General features: G+C 36.6%; 1 protein-coding gene across 1 annotated transcript; it reads right to left on the reverse strand.

The window, feature by feature from the left end:
- Positions 1–4,874: 4,874 nt before the first annotated feature.
- mpp1 (membrane protein, palmitoylated 1) lies at positions 4,875–17,420 on the reverse strand. Its single transcript, XM_037747668.1, has 12 exons — positions 17,030–17,420; positions 11,054–11,182; positions 10,859–10,937; positions 10,100–10,185; positions 9,926–9,994; positions 7,794–7,990; positions 7,533–7,636; positions 7,364–7,444; positions 6,373–6,453; positions 6,080–6,282; positions 5,763–5,837; positions 4,875–5,663 (listed from the first exon to the last, which is right to left on the reverse strand). Exons 1-12 carry the CDS (start codon positions 17,150–17,152, stop codon positions 5,487–5,489), a joined length of 1,404 nt encoding a protein of 467 aa, XP_037603596.1. The 5' UTR covers positions 17,153–17,420; the 3' UTR covers positions 4,875–5,486.
- Between the last annotated feature and the right edge of the window lie 1,365 nt (positions 17,421–18,785).

Below are 18,785 nucleotides of genomic sequence, written 5' to 3' on the forward strand. Positions count from 1 at the left end.
GCGTTCCTCTGAAAGGGGGTGTGGCGAGCTTCGCAGTAGGTGTCTGATTAGCTCTCATAGTAAATGCACTGTTAAGAATTTCCCAGTAAAATAACAGTAAAGAACTGGCAGCATGTTATGTTACTGTAAAATTAACATTATTATACTGTAGCTGAAATTTCCAGCTTTGTACTGTTAAAGAAAAATTTTGTATTTATTTGACAGTATTTTACAGTTAATTTACTGTTTAAAGATACATTATATAGCTGTTTTTTCCACCTTTCTTTTACATTATCTTACTGATTTATTTTAATGCACTATTTAGGTTTACATGCATTTTAATAAACATTATTTTTTGCCTAGATGAATAGACTTAGCAGGTTACAGACAGGAATAGTCATACTGAATACAATTAAAGGATCTTGTTGGGAAAAAGGCTATAATAGACTTGTTGACACTTTCTCATGTATGTCTATAGCTGGCTACAAGCACAGAATGCAAACCAGAACAACATGTGAGTGAAGAACAATAAAGCTAATTCACTGATTTTACAATCATGTACAATGTACAAGCCTCACATATGCAGATCAGGTCCCAGAATTAAAAAAAAATACTGCATGAAACGGTTACTGATGATACTTTAGACAGTTGATCAGCAGTAAAGTGCTGTTTTTTAAGAATGCATTATAAAAATTATGAGTGTTAAATTATGAGCGTAATTTAACAGGTTTCTTTTGTATTAACAGTAAAGCACTGTTTTTAGCAATAACAGGTTAATACTGTTGAAATCCTGCTGTAAATTAACAGCAATCGTTTACAGTGTGTGGATATAGGGAATAATTAAGATAGAATACGTAAAAATTCACAATAGTGGTATAGACCCTCAAAAGGGAATGGATTCTTGTTTTTGAAAAATCTTTTTATTTTATTTATTTATTTATTATCTATATATTTATTTTCTGTTTGTGTGTATCTTCATTTTTGTTAGAGGTGCCATTTAACTGTTCAGTTGTCTGATTGATACTGTGAAGCTGTGTATTAATTTTGGCCCTGTAAGAAAGGGAAAAGTTAAGAGAGAACGGGTGGGTGTATGTTATGTTTGTTAAAGTAAATCCTGTATTGAATATATTGCATAATAATGCTGATGTTTGTATAACAAAAAAAACAGTAAAGACATTGTTAAAAATAAAATAAAATCTGGGGATGTAGTGGAGAGGAAACCCACCTGAAAGCATTTTTACCAACCTTTTGTTTGAGGAACAAGGTTTCACTGTTATTTCAAGCTGACAATAATCCGCATTACATTCAGTATACTGTTTGATATAATTAATGTAGGGACTTCTAAAGCAGTGGACCATTTATTTTCAGTATAATTCCATCCATAAGTAACACAATTAGAGAATGTATGACTATTTTGGTCATACACTTTCTGTAATAATACATCTAAAAGTAAAAAAATCCTATCAGATGGGGGTGGCCCTGGGATAAAATCGTATCAAATGGGGGTCTAATGTGTGTCAGTTTAGGGGTTCTTGGTGTGAGAAGGTTTGGGAACCACTGTTCTAAGGCAGATGTTCTCAAGCTTGGCCCATGGGGGCTTATAGGGACCCTTCCTGAGGGGGTTTGTGGAGTTTCCCCAAGTAAATTAAAACAAACATCATTACAAAATAACCCATTTTTTTTCTAAGAAGATGGTTGATATTCTACTCACTAACATTTTGTACAAAAACAGTTACATTTTTTAATTTATTATGTATACGATGACACATAATATATTTTAGCCTTCCCTGTAAACAGCTCTGTAAGCCAATAAGGAAATACATACAAATGTTAATTAATGTTTTTTTAATTTATTAATTAAATTTCCATTCAATTAAATTGTTTTTGTGATCTTAAATCTATTATATTCATGTCAGAAAGACATAAAGATATAAAGACAATAACATTTTTAAGAGGTAGAATTTGTTGAATTACTGTACCATAATAAACCCCCCAAAAAGGTTGGAAGCAACTGCCACCTAGTACAGGATCTAATCAATAATCAGTACATCAATAGGCCTCATCCAGTTTTTATCATTTCATGTCTAAAATCTTCAGCATCACATCTGTAACAGGAATAAATACATCAAATTGAACAAAGATCCTTGACTGGTGTATAGTCATAAAGGCAAATGCTGTCCTGTTGGTGTAGATTTTCAAAAGAAGTCTTCATAAATCCCAATGCTTGGACACATTTTTTGGATGCATGAATAGGGTGTCTCGTAAAGAATGTTGCAATATAATCATGACGATTTTGATAGTGATGCGTTGCATTGTTTTATAAGTGTTAACTGTTGTGCTGGTAACTAATGCTGGAGGAATCCCTAGTCAGATTAAATCCAACCACTCAAACATCCAGTAACATATTTAACGTAAACCTCTCTTGACCTCACTTGACTCAGCAATTGGCTTTCTGCGCAGCATTAGTCCCGCAGGCTGAAATCACATGTGAGTTTGTAAATCCACTCTCAATCTCACCACTGAACTCTTGCTAAACCAAATAGATGTTTTCTATAGTAATTTCTTCTTTCTCGTTTAGTGTAAAATATAATATCTTGTTTTGTTTTATATTTTTTGCATTATCAGACTCTCCATATACATGTGGATATGCCTGTAATTTATTTGTTAATTATTAACATGATTGATTAAATTGGATAAAATCACAGATTGGGCTTTTTAAAGAAGCAGCATTGAAGTAAACATGTTACAAGTAAGTAACAAATACATTTTATTTATTCCTCCTTTTCTTGATAGGCTATATAACCCATATATCTAGACATATTTTCACTGCAACTGAAATTATTTACCACCTACATGTTGTAGGGCGAATCATTTTGCTATAGAACTGAGACATTGTCATCTGAACACTGTATGTACAAGCTATATGTATAGCTGTATACATTGCATGGTTCCAAAAAGAAAGCACGTTAAATCTTGTAGATGTTGAACTCAGTGGAGCCCACATGGTGGTGCTATACGACAAGTTTGTTTTACTGTTAACATCCCTAAAAAATAGATGTAGAGGTAGCTGCCCTCTTCGTGGTTATGACCTCAATGATATTTGGGAAAATGTACAGCATGTCAGACACGTTTTAAGAATTTACGATTAATTGCACAAGTCAGATATTGACTAAAGCAGAGCTTCTCAATTATTTTTCAGTGAGGGACCCTTTAAAAGATAGAGAATATACAAGGGACCCCCTCAAAAGTTGACATAGCCTTTTTTTTAGTTATAGAATTATAGATTTGTTTGATTACAATGTAATCTATGAACTATTATAGATTTAAAAATTTTAATATTATTTGTTGAACTATGAAATCTCATGAGAATTTCAATGAATGAATGTGAAAACATCTGTTCTGTTGTTGAATTTTCGATTACTTTGCTTATATTTTACTCAAAATGCAGCAAATTCATACTAATTAAATGATTCCAGATTTGCATATTTGTGGATTTGAAGTTATACGCAAATGAACAGAACCCAAAACAATATTTTTCACGATATATTTTGATTTCATTAAGTACACAATTCTGACAATGCAACAAACAGGAAACTGTTCAAAAGCTGTTCTGGATAGAAGCTGTGAACAAAAATCATTGTCATGTATAACCTGTAACTATTTCTCACACACTGTGGATGAGGGAGGAATTGTAATGTGTTGGAGATCCAGGTGTATTGTACAGCGCAGATACGCAAGGCTTGATCTATAATTGATCAAAGCTTTGAGCCGTGACGTCTTTTGAAAAATTGAGGCAGACGTCGTGAACCCCCACTCCCCCTGCCCACACACACACACACACACTCTTCTACTCCATAGTCCAAGTCTAAAATGTTAGTAGAGAGATTTGAAGTTTGGACTGTTCTGCTTAGACGTGATGTACCACATAGACAATAAACATAAATTTGTCTAGGCCAGGGGTTCTTTCAATTTTTCGCACCAGGGACCCCTAACAGGGGGGAACATTTTCCAAGGACCCTCTCTTAATAATAACACCAATTAAGCATAATGCTTACTACCATTTGTAGTCATAGATGCCATTTGTATTCTAAAAGGTTTCAACCTATATGCTTCAGACCTGTTTCATAGTTATAAACAGAAACAATTTCAATTTGAATCATGTTAAGATAAGATGATATAATCCTTTATTAGTCCCACAGCGAGGAAATCTGCAATGTTAATACCACTTATATACCTTTAAACTGAGAGTTATTTTATTCAAATTGCATTTGGACTCAACTTGACAGCATTTATAGCCGACATTTCAAGTTATTGATCTTAAAGTTTTCGGAAAATGAACAGTGGCAAGACTGGACTGGCATATTTATATGATAAATCCAGATATTTAAATTTACAACATCTAAAGCTGACTTTCAGTGAGTGTTTCAACTTTAAAATAATGAACTTATTGCTGTGTGTCACAATCATATCCGAGTTTCTATCGGCCCAAAGCTAACGTGGGTGGGAGTAATGGACCCAATATGCTGGTTTTATTGGAGCAAATGGTCCTCATCTGTAGATATGCACTTTTTAAACAAATCTATCATTTATAGCAAATCATTTAGCGGACCGCCTGACAGAGTGCCACGGACCTCTGGGGGTCCCCACACCCCACTTTGAGAATCGCTGCTCTAGACAAACTGACAACATGTTACCCAAAACTGTAAAGTAGTATAAATATCAACATTTATATTACAGTGCTTTTGCTCACCTTTGTCATGTGTTTTGCTGTTTTATGTGGTTCTATAGTCAAAAATCTTTTCGTGCCTTTTGGAGTTTTCCCGCTGACATAAAACTGTCATCATTGCCCTCAAGGGCTCTGGAGAACAGGTTTCCACACGAAACACAGTCAAAGAAGCAGTTGCAACAGAGCTGGGAAAATTTATTTTTTTAGTTTAAAAGTGCCTTTACAGTACCCCATGAGGTATACAATTTTGATGAGATGAGGAGCAATGGTTGTCGATGACCGACTGAAAGGATTTGCGGTTATGGAGTTACACACACTGTATGGATAAGAATCTCATGGCACAATCTAATGAGAACAAAAACAAACAAGACAATGAATACAGAAATAATGTTTCACATGTTAAAATCCTGTCAGTTAAAAAGGGAGGATTTCAGTCACAGTTGTGGTCCTATTTTGCATTTTCTCACGTTCCAACAATCACAAACGGTGTACGGCACCAACACTATCCCATAGCCCCTCAAAAGCCTCAAGCACGAACGTCGAAACAACCAAACAACACGTCCCTGGTGAAGCTCTCGACTTTCTAAAATAAAACTTTCTACATATTGCTTATATATTTTTTGGATGCATATGTGCAAAAAATAATCTCAGTGACGATTAACATGAACAAAAAGTAAAACCCACAAATACCTGGGACATCACTAACTCGTTTCGTGTAAGGAGTGATATTGCACTGCTTTTTTTTTTTAACAAACAGAAAGGTTTTATACATGGTATCCTGTCAGTACACCCACGATACAGGCACCCACTGTGGGGTGGAGGTGGCACGCTCCAAGGCCTCCTCCACGCCTTTCACGCTCTCGTCCACATCGTTGTTGACGAGAACCACGTCGAAGAAGTGTCTATATGTGGTCGAAATGGCGTCCGACTCTTTCTGGATCATCTGCAGGTTTTCCGTCTGTAGGAGGCAAGGACACAGAGGGTTTAGAAAACTGAGCAGGCTGAGTGAGAATGGTGTTTCAAAGTGCTAGAGTGTATTCAGATAGAGATTTGGCACCTGGGCGGCCGTGTTGGTTGGAGCGATGAACACCACGAGAGGTGCAAAGTCAGCAGTCCGCAAGACTTTCAAGGTCTGCATTGAAACGTTAAAGAAAAGAAAAGAAGAATTTCGTTAAACTGATTAAAGGGACAGAGTGTAGGATTTGGCGACATCTAGTGGTGTGGTTGCAGATTGCAACCAACTAAGTACCCCTAACGTGAGCAGCCGAGCTGACTCTGGGTATTATTATTAAAAAGTCATTAAAGAGCACAATTTCCCTCAATCACAACTACCCCTTTAAACTCACGTCCCCAGAACAACCTGTGAATGCTAACCTGTGGTTCGACATCCAGCAGAGCGATTTTGCCTTGCTCGTGGATCTTCTGGATGGTCTCGATTTTGGTACCGAACATGTTTCCCTGGAAGCTACCGTACTCCAGCAGCTCGTTTCCAGAGATGCACTTTGTCATGGCGTCTTGGGAGATGAAATAATATTCCTGACCGTTCTCCTCCTCCTTACGCTGGGGTCTGGTGGTGTCTGTGTAGAAGGTTTAAGACTTAGCCAAAGGACAACTCGGCAAACTCGGCTGTTTTCTTGAAAGAAAAAAAAGTCTGTGGGTCTACTTACGTGATGTAGGGTAGGAAAACTTCTCAGCGTATTTGGTCAATAGTGCATTTTTGATATGGCTCCTTCCCACACCAGGTGCACCTAAAAAGAAAATAGAATTTACATTTCTAAGGACATTTCAATCAAACATTAATGTCTGAATATTTGATTGCACAGAATTAAACTATCTTTAAATTGTTTGAGATTGTATTATAGTTCTGTACAACGTTTTTGCGAAAATGTGTATCAGTATGGATGATCAGAAATGTCTTATTATACCATTAAAGGGACAGTGTGTAGGATTTGGCAGCATCATCCCTGAGCTATTATTCTCATTATGTATGAACACTTGAGCTGACATGACACAATGAGCTAGTTTCGGTTGTCTAGAGACCTGCTAGCTAGCTACAAGCTTGCGACAACAATGGCATGACAAAGGAGGGCTTTCATCATTTTCTATCTAATACAAAATACACATATTAAATACATCACAGGATTTTTATTTTAAGAATGATTCATGTTCTCCATTTGAAAAAACAAGAAAAAAGACAGCAGTTTGGCTTGAAAACTAAATAATTCTGGAAGTAAGACAATAAGAATGCTATCCGTTATAAAGTTAAAGGTGCAGTGTTGTAGGATCTGGCGGCATCTAGCAGTTGAGGTTGCAGATTGCAACCAACTGAAACTTCTCCCGTGTGCCAAGCGTGTAGGAGAACTATGGTCGCCGATGTGAAAATGTGAAAGCGCAAATGGCCCTATCTAGAGCCAGTGTTTGGTTTGTCCGTTCTGAGCTACAGTAGAAATATGGCGGCCAGCTCCGTGAAGAGGACCCGCTCTGTATGTTGAAATAAACATTCTAAGGTAACGAAAACACAACGATTCTTATTTTCAGGTGAAGAAAAAATACTTATCTATATTATATTACATTTCTGCAAATAGATCCCCCTACATGTTACACACTGTTCCTTTAAAGAATTTGGTACAGACTAATAAATAATGTAACCGAGCTTACCAATGAGCACCAGTGTTTTCCTTGTAAAAGCAGGGAGCTGAACAACCTCCTCATAAGAAATCACATCCAGCTGGTCGAAAACTGCAACAGAATGAATTTTGTTTTAGACAAATCCACAAACACACTGGGAAATAACATCCAGGAAACATGATCCCTGTGATAGACTCACTGGAGCTGTGTTTAGCCAGGTACTTGTCTTTGCACTTCTTTTTCTTCCCAAACGGGCTGCAGGACTGACCGCCCCCTCTGGCCTTGCTTTTACTTGCCACCCTCCTGCAGCGGGGAAAAAAAGATTTAGGTTAAGATTGGAACATTTTTGCTCAGGTGTATGCTGATGATGCACATGTTCATCTTTTTGGCATTGTCATCACTGTCAGTGTGACTTCATACTGCAGGGTTCTTTGTCAGACAGTGTGACGGAGCTGTTTACCATTCCTGGAGCTCCGGGGAGGGTATCAGTCCAGCGTAGTCCGCGACGCCGCTCTCCACTCTGCCCTGCCACCAGTTGGGATCCTGCTTGTTGATGATCTGAATGATGTCGCCAGTTTGAAACTTCAGACCCGCCTCTTTGCACGGGATGAGGTCATCCTTGGTGGGGTCATAGTCAAACTGGGCCCTCATGTACATCTATAGATTAAGAGTACATATTCTTTTAATACTTTTTGGGGGGAAAATAAGGAGCTCATAAGGACTGTGCAGTATGTATTTGCTGTGACTGGACATTACTGTACTGGATGTTCGTTTGGTGAATCTGAACTAACTAAAGTCACACAATAACACAAACAAACCGATCGAGGCTTTGGTCTGGTAGCTTTGGCGAGAGCATAGATAACGGCTTCAGTTTCCCGTCAGAAACATAAACTATATAGCTGTCTCACAGCAAGGTAAATCGGCGAAAATATTCTATATATAGCGTACACTTAAACTGATATTGATTTTTTTAGGTGGGCCTTTCTTTTCGGTGGCTAAAATAAGTTTTCCTGCCGGCCCCCGTCCACAGCAGTACATTGCTTTGCTTCCGTGCGGTAACTCCTGTCGGCTTCCCCAAGCTGGTGATGTGCCGACCGTCATCTACTGTAGGTAATACACTGACTATGGATAAGTACCTCATACAACCCCACTTCAAAACACCCAAACTATCCCTTTAATCAGTCTAATCATGGACAGTCATTATTTACACTGAGGGTTTTAAGTGAGCCCATGATAAACTTGAAATTAAATATTCAATCTTCAACGTTTAAGCCATAAAGAAGTGGTATATCTCAAGCATATTTTCCAAAATCTCAACCTCAGCTCTTTTGTATATTTACTCTATGTAACGGTGCATCAGACGCCGTTAACAGCTTGCTGACAGCAAACACAATCCACTCATATTGTTGTAATGAGAGTTTAACGTTACAACCACTTCAAAGACCTGCAGTACCTGCAAATACATCTGAATTCTCAGGAATAAATATTCACATTGGGACTTTCTGACACACAGATTTAGATTCTGCAAATGTTAATTGGGAAATTCACCCTTTAACAGAATTTACACGTTCGTGACATGATCTTGGACAGCTCAATTCATATTGTGAAAATGTAACTATTTTCTTCTAGGTCCAGGCATGACGTCTAATTCATCAAACCATCCATTCTCTTCCTTTAGCTGATGTGCAGAAAACATATCAGAGAGTAACTGAGGCTATGAACTGTTGCTGGGATTTGCAACCTTATTTTTGAGAGAGATCAGTTTATGTAAAAGCTGTCAAAGATCATAGCGGGAACACATGTAAATTCTCCTCAGGGTAAAATATTACTATTGTTAGTAGAGTACATGAACATTTGTGGTTTCCCCAAGTCACTCCAGCGGTAGTTGTACATAGACAAAACGAAAAATACACCTATTGTGTACTAGGAGTGGGTATACTGGAGAGGTCTGGGTCACCAGAAATGATGCTCTTTGAGCATTAAAGAATGAAAAGGGTATTAACTATGCCTACATATTAATGGACTATAAGCTTTTAAGTAGACTGCCATCACTGACCACAGCAAAGTCGGAACTTAATGCAGTGATAAAATGTATTTCTTCTTTGTGGTCATTAAATTAAAGCCATTTTTAATTCTTATATTATGCCACAGGCTGTTGTTATGTGTTGTTAAATCAACCCAGCAGCCATTTTGAATGCATAGGAAGCACGTGAATGGCTGCAGGAGAAAATGTATTGTGGCCAGTAGATGGCAGGATGAAACACACTACCAAAGTGGTTCAACTAGCAAAACTAAAAGTGAGAGACGTTCTTTAAATTTAAACTTATTGTATAGTCACCTGGGTTGTTCATTGACTAACAGAAGTTTCACCTAACAAAGAACAAAATCCTTTTAAAGAGTAAAAGTTGTAGATGGAAAAACGGAAAGAAATGCAATCAAACTGGATTTGGAGTGGATTGAATTTGAATGTAAAGCTCGTTGTCTTGGTTTACTCATGCAAATTTAACGGAAGTTTGGAGAGAACAAATATGAAAACACAAAATTCACCACAAGACCACAGCTACATGCACATTCGGCCAGTCGTGTTGTTACCTCACAGGCTCGGGATCGACCGTGCATGTTGGGAACGATCTTCATCGTGACTACTCCGCTGGTTTCTTTCTGCGTGTAAACATGACACAGTTTTACGCGTAAGTGCAATACTTAAACAAATATTTGCATTAACTTTCGTCCAAAAAAAATCAAAGTTATAAGATACCAACTTACCAGGATCTTTTGTAGCTGATCTACACTTTGGTTTGTTACACTTTTCCCATTGATTTCTGCTATTTCGTCCCCTTCGTGTAAGGAACCTGGAGAGAGGAAGACACCAGGAGAAGTGTAGTAACTCCAAATATGCTCTTCTGTGTTCCAGCTCAGTTTCTGTATTGCAGTTATTATGGTTCTAATATGTGCTAGCAGCTACTGGAGTGATATTGATTCTCCTGAGAGATAGGCTAGAGACAAGAAAGGCCTTAAAAACAAGAAATGCAAGAGAACCATGTATCAAATTGGCAGCCTGGTGTCCTATGAATTACTTTCCCATACAACAAAACTGGATTATCAATTACGTTTCGAGGGAAACATGTTTTCTGCCAGATTATATTAGTCTACAAAAAATTTGTTATCAATAGGAACTTTAATCATGTGTTTAAAACTGTGACTAATCCAAGAGAAAATATGTTTACTTCGAAAGATAATTGAGAATGCAGTTTAGTTGTACGGGAACGTAAGTTTGTAGGAAGACATGGTTGAAAATGGCCATAATGCAGTTTTAGCCATTTTCAACCCTGTCTCCTACAGAAATTCTACATTTTATTACTGACAATTATAATATTGCGTAGCAGTCTGAATCCTCAAATCATAACAGCATAATGTAAACGAAAAAATAACACAAGTTATACATATTTGAAATACTTTAACCTGATGTATCATATATTACAGCTCGGCTTGCATACGGCCTGAGATCAATATGTGATTATTTACCTTGTCTGTGGATCATGCCCCCGTGCAATATTCTGGCCACAGTGCACCTCTGTTTGTCGTTGAGCTTCAGAGTGACCCCCTGCAGACAAAGACCACAGTCAATGGGGAGGAATCAGCAACGCACATATAAAAATGTGTGTGTGTGTGTGTGTGTGTGTGTGTGTGTGTGTGTGTGTGTGGAGGTAGATAGTTTACCATTGGTTCTGAAGGATTCTTTTCAAATTCTACTTCTTTCATCCTGGTCAGTTCTGTGCCGTTCATGTGTCCAGCACTGCCGTTGGTGTAAACCTCAGCTCCCTTATTCTCATAGGTTTGCATAGCAGCCTGTTAAAAAAAGAAAAAGATATTACATTTATTGTTTTATCTTACACCAAATAAAAGGAACAACAAAGTTTCTTTATGCAAATAATTTGTTAATCTGGACAGATCAGATCATTATCACACTGCTATTTCCCATAACTGCAGTGAAGCCTTCTTTTCCTAATGTGTGCCAACAGCCATGTTTCATTTGCAGTTTCAACATATGTTCGAGGTTGAAAATTAACCCGGTGTTATAACACCTCATTAGCCACGTCCAGTGATCTGGTCCACCTGGTTGGTGTGGTCATGGATACCACCAGTCTCATCAGGTGATAACATCATAGAGTAGCATTAATGTAAGGAAGCTGATTCTTCTTGGACAATCTTACAAACGTGTAATGTTTGAATTCATATTCAAAGTTTGGTTTGGTAGAATTCAAAGAAGAAACCACAGGCTGACTTTGTGGAGTCACACTGTGCTTTTACACTTAAATGAACCCAAAGACGAGTCCAAAAGCAGGAAATCCCTAACCCCCGGAAATTTCCATGCTACTTCCATAGTGTCAACAAAGATGGTCTCCAGTCCAGATCACCGTCGGAGAAGACATCCACATTATTTTTATAACTACATGAGAAAGAGTCCCTCATACAAATCCTGCTTTTTTATTGTTTCCTTAAGAAAAATGACTACAACAACCTAAAGCATAATAATAATAATAATAATAATAATAATAATAATAATAATAATAATAATAAATACATACAAAATATAGAAAATAAAAATATAAAATAAATAAAAAAAATTTAATAAAAAGTAATAATAAATATAAAGAAATAAAAATAAACAAATAAAAGAAAAGAAAGAGCTCCTCTTTTAAATCATCCTTAAAAAAATGACTACAACAACCTAAACCATAACAAATAAAGACATAACTGTAAATCGAAAAACAAAGCATTCACAAATGAGGGATGAGAAATAATAATAATAATAATAATAATAATAATAATAATAATAATAATAATAATAATAATTATCTAATTAAAAAATAATCAAATATTTTAAATAAGACTAAATATAAAGACATTAAAAAAGATAAATGAATGAAATAAACGAAAGAGCTCCTCTGACAAATAAAGACAATGCCATCACTGAGAATCACATTGAATGTATAAGATATAATGATCAGTGGGATTCTGTGGATAGCACTCATGTATAATATAATATATATAGAAATGAATGCACAATAGCAGAAGATATATACTGTAAATTGCCAACTTAAGTGACATCAGAGACACGACTACCTGCGTCAGCACAAATTTCCTGCATGGAAATGACGCATCAGCACTGCTTCAGCAAAAAACTATATTATCTCACTTCCTGCATCAGCACTACAATAAACCAATAAATATTATTATCGCCCTCCTCCTTCTCCTCCTCACCTATAACCCTCAAATACTGCATACTGTAAGAGCAAGTTGGTGTTAGGCAGGAATTTCTACTGTATGTTTATTTCTCTTAAGAGTTTCATTCATGTCATCTTAATTAAAAATATGCATCCTTGGTAACATTATTATAATTTAACATGTATGTGTTCACGTTATTTTGTCTATTGGCTCCTCTGGAAAACTTCATAATCATTTAGTAAACAGTGCTAGACTGGAAGCAGGAGTCATGAAAGCCAAGCAGTTGTTTTTCTGTGCAACATGATAGTTATTTACCAGCCTCGTGCTGTTATATGTCAGGAGGATTGTGCCGTACCAGGGAGTATTTGGATCGGGTCCCATGGTGAACTGATGAAATTACATCCTCTGAGGGAAGGAATCTGTACAGCAGTCCTGCTACAGATAAATCTATCCCTGAAAACAACAAAAACTGACTTCTATCTCTTGACTTCAACTTGTTATTTCTATATAACAAAACTTTATTTTCAGTTTTAGAGCTTAGAAGTTATTTTGTGGAACCATATACAGCATTTGTGATCTTATGACTACCGTGAATTAAAAGGGCAATATCATGAAAGACTCACTTCTTTTTCCAAAAAAAATTTCGTGATGGTCAAGCAAGCCAAACAGAGCAAACTCTTAAAGAGACCGGCGCTAAAACGGAGCGTTTCAGGCGGAGGGTGAATACAGGTATATTCAGACAGACACTATGAGAAAAACAATGTGTTTTTTGAATATTAAAGCATGTAAACATGTTCTAGTAGAAACCCCAAATTCCTGTATGAATCTGAAAATAAGCACGATATGTCCCCTTTAAGTTGATAAAAGTGCAAAAAAAGTACCAGAAATTGCTGACATTTATTGTTTTGACCAATTTAGAGAAACTACTTTATAGGCTGGAATAACTCTTCAACCAATATTCACAAAGATAAGGTCATTTTCCCCCAAGGCACAGAGCAGGAGACTTCATTTCCTCTCAACAAAGTGCTGACCCTCAGGACTGAGCAGGGAGGAAGCTGACAAAGCTTATCTGAACAGAATATAACAGATTCATCACACACAGTATGCCTTACCAGTGAATGCTAACATATTGGCGTGATTAGATTTGGATTAGCACTGAAAGGCGCTTTTAATTAAACATGTCTCCTGAGGGTTTTGACAATGAGCCCCATCAGTCCTATCACTCACACTATCAGAGGGTAAAGACGTAAATGATTAAAAGGTATTCATCTGCTTTGTCACAATGTGTTCCAATCACTGTTAACAGTCAACACACTGTTACTATAACCGGGGTCAGAACGGCCCTATACAGAAACTGGAGTGCCAGTCTCGGGTGTGGCCGGAGAAGCAACAGGATAAACAAACAAAAGGCCGAGTGAAAAGCAAAATGCATTCAGTGAAGAGCTGCTAATCTCATCTAAAGGTGGATTGGTGGCTTTATTTGAAGTAGATCAAACAGAGAGTGCATTTCAGAAAAGCCAATCTCCGGATAAGATAATGAAGGCCTTTTTGTTCTACCTGATTACATTAAAATACAATCTGTCTCTTTCTTGTGAGATGATTTGCCTTTTTCAAAGCAAGAAATATTATTTACTAATCATTTCCCCCTGTGGGATTAAGCGTGGGTCTTTATCAGTCCTGATACTGATAGAGTTACCTGGGCTTTGGGTATATCTGCCGTTATGGAGCAACAAACTGATACCAGTGGTTAATTAATAAGCTGTACGCCTCACTGTGTGGAAGTGACTGGGATCATTCTTTTACTGTATGTGTGAGGCAACATCAGGCTTCACTTAAACATCGCTTTCTTAAATCTGTGAACCAAAATGCAACATTTACTGAATTATTTATTATCAGAATAAATTGTACCCAGCAACAGCTGGAATTACAAGGATTCACTTTTTAAATGCAGCAACAAATTGGTCCAAATTTAGACAGGAATTAAAATTCAAGTATATAATGTATATAGTATTTAAACATTGAACTGAATTGAATAGATCAGACCCATTGTAACCGATATCCGATCCACCTATTTGAGTCATTTGCCATTTCATACATGAAATGTGCATCTCTGGTCTGCTGCCAAAAGGCAAAAAAGTATTGATCTCTTGAAGGAACACAATAGGAGATTAATATTTGATGAGGAAGAATTAGGATAGATTAGATTAGAAATAGCTGGGAGAGGAAGCCAGGACATTCAGTCCTCCATCCCATTCTACTGTAGGTTTCACCTACTTGTTTGGGCAGCGAAAAGTGCGGCTAAAATAACAAGTTATCCTCGAGTTGAAATGGATGAATGGCTGTCTATGTGGGGCTTTAGTGCACTGAAGTGTTTGGAGTAGTCTCCAGAGGAGCATAACTCACTGTAAAAGGCAGAACAACACTACCGAGTTGGAACATACAGGCCTAAATAATCTGCATACGATACGATAAATCAGCCAGATGTCATGTAAAATATACATACCACAATAGGACCGTGACACACTGCAGCGTCTGCACTGTGAGATAACGGACCGCGTGACCTCACTTGAAGACACTGATTTCACAATTGGCCGTTGAGCAGAAGAACACGTTGCCAAGATTGTAACTTCAAGGCTGCAAAGTGCTGATGTCAGGGAAGGAGTTTCCCCTCCCTTCACCATTTCCCTCAGTATAGCTCACTGCTGACTTTTCAAATTGAGACGAGAGGAGGTTTAGGACAAAGCGTTCCCTCTGTGTTACTGGCTGCCAAATAAAGAGGCCTGTTTCCAAATCATTGAAAAAAAAAAAGTTGCAGCTGTTTTAATCACTTTGTGGTCATACATATCAGGTGTTGCCCTGCTTAAAGCCACTGGTTTCGCAACATAATCCGGCTTTAACTTGAAAACAAGTTTATGCCTAAAATACCGGTACAATGGGATGTAGTAAACAACCCGCCTGGCCTTAGCTGACTGTTGACACTAATTCAGCTCAGCAGCTGTAGCTGGAGGCAAAGTTACACAGCAGCACTGTTGTAACTCTTATTGACGGACATAAACTTCATTTCCCACCTATCTTCTTTAATAGAGCACACATTACGCCTATTATAAAGTCTTTACACTGGTTACCTGTCGATGATGACACTTGAAAACCTGAGGAATCCATTGGTACCAACCATGTCATACTAGCTTGTAACTTGTAAATTTTGGCGAGGAAAATCTAGTATGGCGATTTTAAAATAAAGGGGTCCCTTGACCTCTGACCTCAAGATATGTGAATGATTCTATGGGTACCCACGAGTCTCCCCTTTACAGATATGCCCACTTTATGATAATCACATGCAGTTTGTGGCAAAAAAAAATGTTTTTTTGCATGCAGTATACATTTGTTGTTTTTGCATATTATAAAACGGTATATTTCTGGTGTGTTCTTTATACTATGACCGTTTTCCTAAAATTAAAAAAACAAAAACACAATATCTCACAATATACTGAACCCCAGTATCATGATACGTATCGTATCGCCAGGTTCTTGCCAATAGACAGCCCTACTAATGACTTTGAGATGACTTTACTGTCACAGTTAAACATGACTATTATGTATAATATCAATTGTATTTCTCTATACCACTGTCTTATGATCACACCTATGGCCTACATATAGACCTTATAGACATGTGATGTAGCCTCGTTTCCCCAATTTGTCAAAATGTTCCCATATTATGTAGTTTTTGGTTGGAATGAAGAAGTGAAATTGCCAATGTAATGTCTACTGGGATCCAACTAAAGGCTGACTGAGCAACACTGAGCAATGCAGTGGTTGACTAACTATACATATACCTGCTGATTTAAGAAGATCTAACTAACATATATACCTGCTGATTTAAGAAAATCTAACTAACATATAGCTCTGATTTAAGAAGATCTAACTAACATATATACCTGCTGATTTAAGAAGATCTAACTAACATATATACCTGCTGATTTAAGAAAATCTAACTAACATATAGCTCTGATTTAAGAAGATCTAACTAACATATAGCTCTGATTTAAGAAGATCTAACTAACATATACCTGCTGATTTAAGAAAATCTAACTAACATATAGCTCTGATTTAAGAAGATCTAACTAACATATATACTTGCTGATTTAAGAAAATCTAACTAACATATAGCTCTGATTTAAGAAAATCTAACTAACATATAGCTCTGATTTAAGAAAATCTAACTAACATATAGCTCTGATTTAAGAAGATCTAACTAACATATATACCTGCTGATTTAAGAAGATCTACATCTATAGTTGTGTGTTTCTCAGCTGTATTATGAAAACACTACCAGGTCTATTTTTAGAGATATTGTCGAGGAACAAACAACAAGTCATGTGCACCATCTCTCTGCTTCCCGGAAGCAAACATGTACATCTGGGGGGCCAAAAAAAAACAAAAAAAAGGTAAAAAAGGAAACCCTACCTTGTCAGACTTTGGTTTGTTTTGTAGCAGCTGCTCCAGGTACAGATCGGAGAGGGCCGTCCGGACGCTGTTGACCGGCTCCAGGATGACAGCGGGTTCGTTTTTATTGGATTTTAACGTCATCTTTCCGTTAGCTAGAAAAAATAAAAAAGCTGTGAACCCGATGTGCCCCCGATCAAGGTCCGCAAGAGGCCGGCGCACTGATATGCTGCGAGGGAGGAAGCTGTCGATAAGGTGTGATCAGTCACTCCGGGAGATAAAAGTCCAAGGTTCTGATCAGCAGCAGGTGATCGAGGAGCATGAGAGAGATCTGTGCTGTGGGGACACCGCTGACAAAGCAAGTCAACACGCAGCTGACTGCTGCTGCTCAGAGGGGCAGGCTTATGCTGCGTTCAGGTACGCCCCGGAAGCTCCCAAATCACAGTACTCCAGTTGTTTATATTATCAGCCTCTATGCGTTGAACTGTTTCTACACGGAAATTAAAGCATGTAACATGAGTTTTTTTTTTTTTTTCCCGGTGTCTGTTTCTTCTAGAAGGGCCAACATAATAGGCTACTATTTTTTTTCATACTTTATTTTGAAAGTAAATAAATATATATGTTCAAATTTTCCATTACAAAAAAATCAGCAAAAATATTTTACAGTATATATATATACAGCCTTGACATATATATATATATAAAATCAATTATATAACAAATAAAATGCAAGAAAAGGAAAAGATGAATAAAAAAAAACATACAAAAAAATGAAATGGCTAAACAATCAAATTTGTTTTGGTTTAAATTGTTTTTTGCCAACTTCAAATTTTTTAGTTTTTAAGTTTTCAATCCTTGTCAAATATGTTTTAAAATCTTTAAAAGAATAAAAGGAGAGTATATTCTTTGAAGCCATATCATTCATAATAAGTTGCTCTTATATAAAAGCATAAAGAAATATAAGAAAATAGAAATAAAGGAGTATGTAACATGTAAATTATGTACAAAATGCTACAAAATATAACGCAATGTATGTTGAAATGAAATAATAAAATAAAAAAATTTGAAATATAAGAAATATGTACAAAATGTATATACATCAAACGCATACAATAAGTAAATAAAAAATGCAGACAAGTGGGATTGATTAAGTGTGTTAATATAAATGCAAGAATAGTATAAATAAGAATTTAAATAAGAATATTTCTTGAATGTACCGTATAAATGAGTTTTATGTATTATTGAGTATTGCATAGTTAGATCATTGTACAATTTCTGTATTGCATGTCTGTATTGTCTTAACTTACTGTTCAGTTGCCTTGCTCTGTTTTAGTCCTTTTACTATTTTCTTTTTTTTACTTTATTAATTCACTTTTTACAATGTATGATTTCATAATCTGCTGCAACTAATTCAACTTTCAACGAGTGTAATTTAATTTACACTCGATGGAAATACTTCAGATTTCCGACCATACCTGAATGCGTCATTACCGCAGCGTTCCCAGCAGAGCTGCACTAGCACGGCTACAAGGAAGCAGCATAACAGAGTGCTACTGACGGTCATCCAGCAGCTGTTCTGTAGAGATGGCCATTATGAAACAACGTGCCAGACTGCAGGATGTTTGTCTGGGTGCTAATTTTAACAATCATCATATATATACTCCGATCACGTGATTTATTCAATTTTATTTTATTTTCTATTTTATTTTATTTTTTTTAACTTTATTTTATTTTATTTTATTTTATTTTATTTTATTTTATTTTATTTTATTTTATT

Source organism: Sebastes umbrosus, chromosome 17 (genome assembly GCF_015220745.1).
Source record: "Sebastes umbrosus isolate fSebUmb1 chromosome 17, fSebUmb1.pri, whole genome shotgun sequence".
NCBI classification, from domain to species: Eukaryota; Metazoa; Chordata; class Actinopteri; order Perciformes; family Sebastidae; genus Sebastes; species Sebastes umbrosus.

Bases quoted from the DNA above. Each gene is read 5' to 3' on its own strand.
- mpp1 (XM_037747668.1), bottom strand. From the start codon at position 17,152: ATGACGTTAAAATCCAATAAAAACGAACCCGCTGTCATCCTGGAGCCG. The intron at 10,186-10,858 runs GTAAATAATCAC...TCCTCTCTCCAG, and splicing joins GGGCATGATCCACAGACAAG to GTTCCTTACACGAAGGGGAC. The intron at 5,664-5,762 runs GTGCCAAATCTC...TGCCTCCTACAG, and splicing joins CAACCAACACGGCCGCCCAG to ACGGAAAACCTGCAGATGAT.